The sequence below is a fragment of the Charadrius vociferus genome, unplaced genomic scaffold, assembly GCF_000708025.1.
Source record: "Charadrius vociferus isolate BGI_N301 unplaced genomic scaffold, ASM70802v2 scaffold259, whole genome shotgun sequence".
Lineage (NCBI taxonomy): Eukaryota > Metazoa > Chordata > Aves > Charadriiformes > Charadriidae > Charadrius > Charadrius vociferus.
The window spans coordinates 513,059-521,172 of NW_009661368.1; the positions used below are offsets into that span (position 1 = coordinate 513,059).

Genomic DNA, 8,114 nt, shown 5'->3' on the forward strand with positions numbered 1-8,114 from the left:
GGCTCTGCAGGCTGCTGGGCGCTGGGGTTATTTAAAAGAGCGAGAGGAGAGCAAGGGCAAAGTGATGCAATCCTTTAAGCATGGCTGGGAATGCTGTGTACATGATGCAATCTCGTGTAACTGTCAGTCATGAATTGAGTAATCTGTTAAAGATGTTCCTACAGTTTTTTTTATTATAAAGAATAATCTATTTCTATAAGAAAATACATATGTATATTTTGGGATCTATGCATTCTTGCTACATTTGAAGCATTAATGAACAATTTTAATAAACTTTATGACTAGGTTAAAAAAAGTAGCTTGTTTTATTTCGAAGGCACGTTTAAAGCTAGACTAAAAGCAGGGTTAAAATTCTAGCTGAATCTGGCTCAACGCTGTGATCAGGCATTAGGATTTTTGTTGGTCCTGTGGCTTTCTCTGTGACTCAGAGAAAGGGAAAAATATCCCAAACCCAAAAAACAAAAACCCCAAGAGACACCCAGCAAAGAGCAGAGCTGGAAGCTTTAGCCGGTTCTTATTGCCTCATTTTATTTCCTCTAATCACTTGCTTTTGCTGCCGCTTGGGTGTTGTTTGGGGAGGAGGTGTTTGTGTTGGGGTTTTTTTTGCACTTCTTGCTGTTCTGAACGTGTACAGCGAGATGTGCTATCCAAACCATGACCAATCTTTGGCAAAGTAATACCAAGTCTGAACTGGGAGGGAGGAAGAAAAAGTAAGGGAGAGGAAGCTTGAAGCGAGGTTTTGGCTGGGGTGATTTTTTTTTTTTTTTTCTTTACAGAGTTTCTATTCTCTAACTTATGATTCAGCATTTCTTATGTTTGTAGTTTACAGGAATAAACATGAGAAAGTAGCATTTCTGTTGGATGTGCGTAATTTCGGTCTTGCTCAGGAAGCTCTCATGAAACCCGGCCAGGTGAGAGGCATATGAACAACTTACTTATCTTTTCTCTTGAGACATTTTTCTAAAAACTGTAGATGGAGTTCTTCTGATGAGAGGTGTTTGTTTCCGTGTGCATGCGCATTTGCTGGGGGCAAGCGACAGATAAGTGGGGGGGTGGCAGAGTAGGAGGAAGTTTGTAGCTGGCCATAGCTTTAGTTTAGAGAGAACTAAGGCTCTGACTGCCAATGGAACAAGCCAGCCTTGCCAGGGCCCCCAGGTTGTGTTATCGACCCGCTGTACGCTGCTGTATCGAGGTCTGTAAGAAGTTAACAGTCTCAAGCTGGTTACGTGGAGGGAGTTGGACAGATGATCGGGTCTTACTCAGCATTTTCCATTTTCCTGTTAGGCCAAATTTAAGCATTAAGTTTTTAGATCCAGATTCCCTGTGCCCCAGAAAAGAAACTCCTTAATTGTCTTTGCTCTATTGGACAGTTGAAAACAGAAGAGGTTTTCTGTATAAAGACAATGGACTTGAATTTGCTGCTATACATTCCAATACAAACAGCAGTGGATTGCAGAAAGACAAATCTTCAGTTTGTTGCTTATTTCTAGTGTTTCTTTAAGTAAAGCATGTTTTCTCCTGAAAGAACTGTTCTGCTTTTTTTGAGACTTGCGATCACAGCCTCCTGCGGGTGAATCTCCCAGAGCTCTTACTGAAATTTGTGACACGCTTCCTCTTCCCCTAATGCCTCCATAGCTCCTGCTCGGAGCTCTGCAGTAGTAAGCAGCAGTGTTAGTCCTGATACAGATTTCCCTCGTTTGCTTTTTAATTTGTACAGTGCAGTTAAGTTGTTTTTATGAGACCCTAAGAATAGATTTTCTTGGGTGAGCTAGCTCCTGCACCAGCATGACTCAAGTTCTTGCAGGCAAGATAGACGTTAGATCTTGTCTTGACTGTCCCTCGTGACGATGATTACTCCAGCCTCCTGTGGCTGTTTATTCTACTATTCTTCTAGTTACGAAACTTATCCACATCGTTAGATCCTATTTTCTTGTTGTGCTGTAGGCCATGTAATGTTACCCAAACTTACAAGCAGTGTTCCCAGTCAGATCTGAGTGCTGCTGAGGGTGGAATTGCTGGAGGACTGAAGATGTCCTCAGATACATTTCTTTTTCTTTCTTTCTTTCCTTCTTTCCTTCTTTCTTTTCTTTCTTTCTTTCTTTCTTTCTGACAAAGCTTCCAACAAAAGTTCAGTTTGTGGGGGCTGGAAGGCAGGGTAGATTGAAAGATAAGATGTACTAAAGGTATTTATATTTGTTTAAATAATAGTTCAGTTTTGGAGATAGAGCTCTATCAGGCACGAATGAGCTAATCCCCGTCCTTAAACTTTGCCTGCCACAATTCAGAAGAGCCAAGGCAGTGTCGCTCCAATTTAAAGAATGATGTTTAAATTACTCCTGTATTCCAGTGTCTCTCTTAATTAGGATTACAGAGTTCTCGTTCAGGAGGAAACTTGTGCAGCAACGAGTTTTTGTCAGAAAGATGCAGTTACAGACAGGAAAACTGACTACATAAATGCCCCGATTTTACACTAGTCACAGAAGGAATCCGTGAAAGAGTCGGAAAGAGAATTCCCAAAACCTTCATTCTTAACCTTGTATTACCCACATAACTTACATTTTAGGAGCTCTGTAGAGCTATTAATGCATTGAGGTCATGAAATACCCTGCTTTATAAACAACTATATGAAAAAGCCCCTGTAATTAAAACACTTCCTAGAAAAAGATAGTGTGAAAAAAAATAGTTTGGAAATTAATCTGAGAAGACTCCAAGCACTAAAGTAGACACAAGATTCCAAATACCTTTTCTAATCACAAGGGGAGAACTGGAAAATCCCTGTTCAAACAATGGCTTAGCTCCAAATATTGATACCGTTTCCCATTACAAATAAGATTCTGTTGACTGAAAGCAGTACTTGGTACAGCTCAGTTGTCTTCTCACAGGGTCTCTTGAGCTTCTTTTCCTAAAGCGACTCAGTACAGCTTGTGGTAAGACTTTGCAGTCTACATGCAGGCAGACCACGCAGAGAAGTTAAAGCTCTCACTCCAGTAGTCTGTTTTGAATTTTATGCAAGTTTATAAACAGTATTTCATTTGGGTTGGATTGTTTTTTTTTTTTCCCTTTCAAATTATTTATTACATTGACCGATTCATAGAGGTCTTTCTTGTTACTACTAAAATAACAGTTTCTTCCTATGTAGAAATAAGTAAGATCAAATCCCTAGCACTGACATCCCACTTCCAAAGTGTCTAGCACTGTTTTATCATTTGTTAGGTGTTTGAATTCTGTTGTGCTTATGTTCTGCCAAAGGAATCATAAAATTATAATTTTAAAACAAAATATTTAAAAACACAATTATAATTTTGTTAGCAGTTCTTCTATCTATTAATAGAAATTGTTACTCTCTGCTTATCTGCCCAAAGCATGTATAGCCCTGTGTAGCTCTGACACTGTGGTGTTGCTTTCACTCTTTTCCCACTGCCTTCCGTTACTGACTCTTGGAAGATGCAGGAAAATTTCCACTTGTTTCTATACTAATTGTTTCTCCTCTCTCAAATAAAATCACCCAAATTGCACACATGCACCAAAGGGTTATTGGGCGGGAGACTTGATCATATTTGATAACAGTATGGTCTTTTCCTCATTGAAATTCTGCAATAGCCTTCAGATATTGAAACTACAACCTGAAAAAAGCTTTGTGTGCAATGTTTATCTTTACAATTTCATTGCTAGAACAGCTGTCGTTGATGTGGATGTGTATAAAAATATGAAGTTACTTTCATACTAGCTAGTTTTCAAGCAATGTTTCATTAGCTGTGACAAGAATAAAAGTCAACGCAACTCAGTATGCTTTAATAAAGAGAAAAAATGTATATGAGGCCAAATTACATATCTTCTTTTGTTATTTATAGTGATATAGCTTAAGATACAATAAGCATTGTCTTGCATTTTCCTGTCATTCATATTGACACAAAGCGAGTCTAAAGCACCACCAAACTGGAACGGCAGGGTTCTGCATTCAGTTTGTACTGGATATAGATGATTATACGGTGGATGGGGGGTAATGATGAATTTGTTTCTAACTCTTTGCTACCAATTGCTAATGCAAAAATATTTTTATTACTACTCTCCTGAGTGTTAGCCTTTTTTGAGTTTAAATGCTTAACAGTCAGAATTTTGGGGCAAACCTTACACACTAATGTGAAGTGTGAAGAAAAACGTAAACTTACGCATGTATGTCAAAAGGGTCCTAAAACATTAATCAGGAAATCCAAACAAAACTAGGAACGTAGTTAACTACTCCCAAGGAAATAATTCAGTTCAAATTCTGAATATGTTTTTTAATCAATCAATAAAGTAAAAATAAAACCATGTGGCCAAAACTGTACATGAAATATGCAAGGGAATTAGTTTTCTGCTGAGAGACACTCACTGAACAGATAAGTGAAATCATTAAAAGAATGAAGTTCTGTTTAACTGTTTGGTGGGACCCAAAACAGTCTTGAGAGTCTAATCTTTGCAACATAAAGCTAAACCTTAGTGGAAACTCTACACTTGGATAATATCCTGAGGTTTTCTGAGGTTCCTGACTCTTTCACGTGAACTGAGGCTGTTTTGCGCCAGCCTGGGCAGATGAGCAGCACAATCTATGGTGAGTACGTAAACACCTAAAAAGATTAGATACAGCCTTGGGTTGACATCAGGATCATGTGAAATTTATGGTGTGGTGCTAGTCTGATGCAAAACTTCGTGAAATTTCAAGAGAGTTTCTCTTTGAGATGATCCTGGAAGCAGCAGCGCGGCTGCCTGGGGCACCACCCCTGGGGTTTGATGCCAGCACACCAGTCCTCGGAGCCACAGCCAGGCAGAGCCCTCAAGTTCAGCATAGCCATAATTCTGATTTCTCAGTTTGATCTATTGGAGACTCTATTGGAAACCAAAATGCCTTTCACGATTATTTCCCCACCTGCTAAATTGTTCCCATGTTTTCTTTGAATAAAAGGTTTTCCTTCCCTCCTAGAAATGTTGGTGGTTAGATTTGCCTGGATGTGAAAAACAATAGGGCTGGAATTCAAAATGAGGATAAATGGGTTAATAGCTGCTGAAGCTAATTAATTTGCACTTACAATAGGGACACATTTAGTTCCAAACCTTCCGAGGGGTTGTCACAATTTCACAGAGCAGCACCAAATTTAATCATCATTTATGTTAAATTTTTTCATTAATTTATATATTTACTATCAAAATTATTCATACAATAAATAATAACAAATTCCAATAATATTTTCTCACTAATTAAAAGCTAAGGAAGACTTTGATCTATATCCAGTTTTCTCCTTGTCCTGTCCTATCTGCTCTTGCCTCTGGGATTCCTGAATCACCCATTATATAGCTGTCAAGGCACTTTCTCAGAGTTCAGGGTATTTAAATTGGGGGTTTTAGTTAGGTCTCATAATTTCATACAATTTGCAGAATAAATCCTCTAAGAATTCAGAGTATAGAAATGTCAGTCAGCAGACCTGGTTGTGCTAGGCTCGAATGCAGACATCTCTGTACGTCATGCCAGTCAGAGTAAAAAACTGAATTTTTGATAGAGGCTGCAAGACGCTATGGTCCCTATCCCCATACAAACAAAGTGCAATGGCTTGTTTGTTTTCTATAAATACCTTGGGTTTGCTAGTATATTGCAACAGCAGTTCATTAAGCCCGTGGTAAGCAGCTCTTCGATGTTGTCTAGAAATTACAGTAACAGGAATCACAGTCTCCTTCACACAACGCAAAAATCCCTCTAACACCTCATCTGCTGTATTCTTCTCCTCCGTTAGCCCACCTGGGATCTGGGACCATAAAAGTTTTGTGATATATTTTCTATAAGCGAGCGGAGGAGCTTTGGTTTTAGAAATGAATGTCATGGTGACACGATGGGAAAACATTTCTGTGCAACATGATGAAACAATTACTTGGCTGAAGTAATTCAGGAAGGGAATCACAAGAACCAGAGAAAGTGCCCGGAGCCGGTTTGAGAAGCAGAAGGAGAGCAGCAGTGGTTCCCTAGCAGAAACATTGTTTTGCTAATTTCCCCAGCCTCTGCCATCCAGACAATAACTCGGTTTGATGTCAGGTGGATGTTTCTGACAGTGATTTGCCACAATTCTCTGAGCTTAGGTGTCTTATTTGAAACAGTGAAATAGAGATTCTGTCTCTGTTGTTATTTGAAATACCAAAGGCCAGAAAATGAACCTAGAATGTAATTTATTAAGATACTTCAGTGTGTCTAACATTTAAATGTGGAAGGAGCAGAATAAAATCTGTGGGATAACTTGGCACAACAAGGTGAGTAGAATTACAAAAAAAGGAGTAATTATCAAGGACTTCGGTTGCTTAAAGGAATGCAAGCTGGACCACAGCCACTTATGCTTAACTTCAGCACACAAACCAGCTTTTGTGCCAGCTCTGTGAAGAAAGATAACTTCCGAGCAGCACTGCTTTCTTGCTGCTGAGTTATTGATGACCACTCATGGTGGCAGAAAATACTTTTGTGCTTAAAGTTAAGGATAGTGCTGATTGTTGGGTTGGGTCCCCAAATCTGAAGGAGCAGAAGAGAAGGCTGAAGGCCTTTATTTGTGACTTTAGCTATTGGGTGCACAGCATCCTTAACCACTTTCAAAGCAAATTACATAGCTGCAGAGTTAATGAGTGCAGAACATTGACAGAAATTAAGATGCAAGGGATAAATACTGAGCTTTGAAACAAAAAAACCCCAGTTTCTGGTCCTCGCTCTTTCAGCAGTTTATCATATAACTTTAGATTATCAGTTAGCCCCTAAATGTAATACCAGCTGTATGCACATACGTGCATCTCTAGTTATAAGTGCAATTGACATAGCTGCAGGTATATTTGCCTATTATACTTAGATCCTGATCTTACTTATGTGCTTCATTTTATACATGTAGCTGTAGTGATTTCAGCGGAACTATTATTACTTGCATGAGTAATGATAAATGCATAGATCTGTATTTACATGGATCTATTTACATGCATCTGTATATACATGGATCTGAGATCACTGTGTGTCTGGGAAAATTTTTGTGCCTTGCTCAGTTTTACAGAATGTGCCCTAGCAAATTTTGAGCACTTTCATTTCATGTGTTTTCAAATTAAAGAGACTACCAATGCACACAGGCTGATTCATCTGTCTCTTCTTGTACAAACGGAGATGATGGTGGCTTCAGCATTTTTGCATTTCCCAGGGAAAAAAAAAAACCACAACGAAACACCTGACAAGTGGGATACTGCCAATGCTCCAACAGCTATCGTTGGGTCCAATTCAACAAAGTACTTGAGTGTATGTTCTACCTGAGCAGAAGCAAAACAATGCTGAACACAAGCTTTAAATTTTCAGATGTGCCAAGTGCTCTGCTGAACACATCCTTCCAGACCCTCAGCTGCAGCTGCCTGGCCTCTGGATTACTGCTGTGATGCAGCTGTGGCACCAGCAGAAATCCTGGGAAAGAAAACACGATAGAAAATCTGTATGTCCAGAAGGATGGTGAATGAGATACAATCAAACAGGCCAAAAGGAATCCTGATTTCCTCCTACTGTACTGAAGGAGCCCGTCCAGTTTGTATGCTGGCCAGGTCTGGAAAGCCACTGTTTCAGAGCATGGTGTTAGCACCTGGCTACTGATCAAAGGATTCTTAAGCAATAACCCGCTCCACATCAGCAAGAGCTGCTGCCAAGAACCGTGGACTTCTATGGGCTCAAAGACAACTGATAAAGCAGATGCTGAGAAAAGCAATGATGCCTGCATTGGGCAATCTGAGTGCTACTAATGGCTACTGGAAAATGTTATTTTTATTTGAGTTCTATGATTGCATAAGCCTGATTCGCTGAAGGCTCACAGTGACATGGTATTTGTACAGGGCTTGCTTTTTTTTTTTTTCAAAACATTTTATTTAGATGAACAGATGCTCCCATTTTACAGTACTCCTGTAGTAGTTTTACTCCTCTAGAAGTACCACTCTCCACTACTCAGTAGTTCTTCCTCTGTCAATAACAAATATGGGTCAATTGTGCCTTTCTCCAGAATTAGCTCCTGTGGATGTTGGCTTGTGGAGGATGGGGCACTCAGAATAGGTGGGAATGAGGTGCCCACACCTTGTGTACTACAGTC

At 39.5% G+C, this 8,114-nt stretch overlaps 1 protein-coding gene across 1 annotated transcript in view; it reads left to right on the forward strand.

The window, feature by feature from the left end:
* CEBPB (CCAAT/enhancer binding protein (C/EBP), beta) overlaps positions 1–7,497 on the forward strand; it is a gene marked incomplete at its 5' end in the record, with an annotated part of 8,004 nt that extends 507 nt beyond the window's left edge. Inside the window, one exon of the mRNA XM_009893487.1 lies at positions 7,455–7,497. Coding sequence (XP_009891789.1) covers positions 7,455–7,497 — 43 coding nt within the window. The remainder of the gene's footprint in view (positions 1–7,454) is intronic.
* Positions 7,498–8,114: the final 617 nt, after the last annotated feature.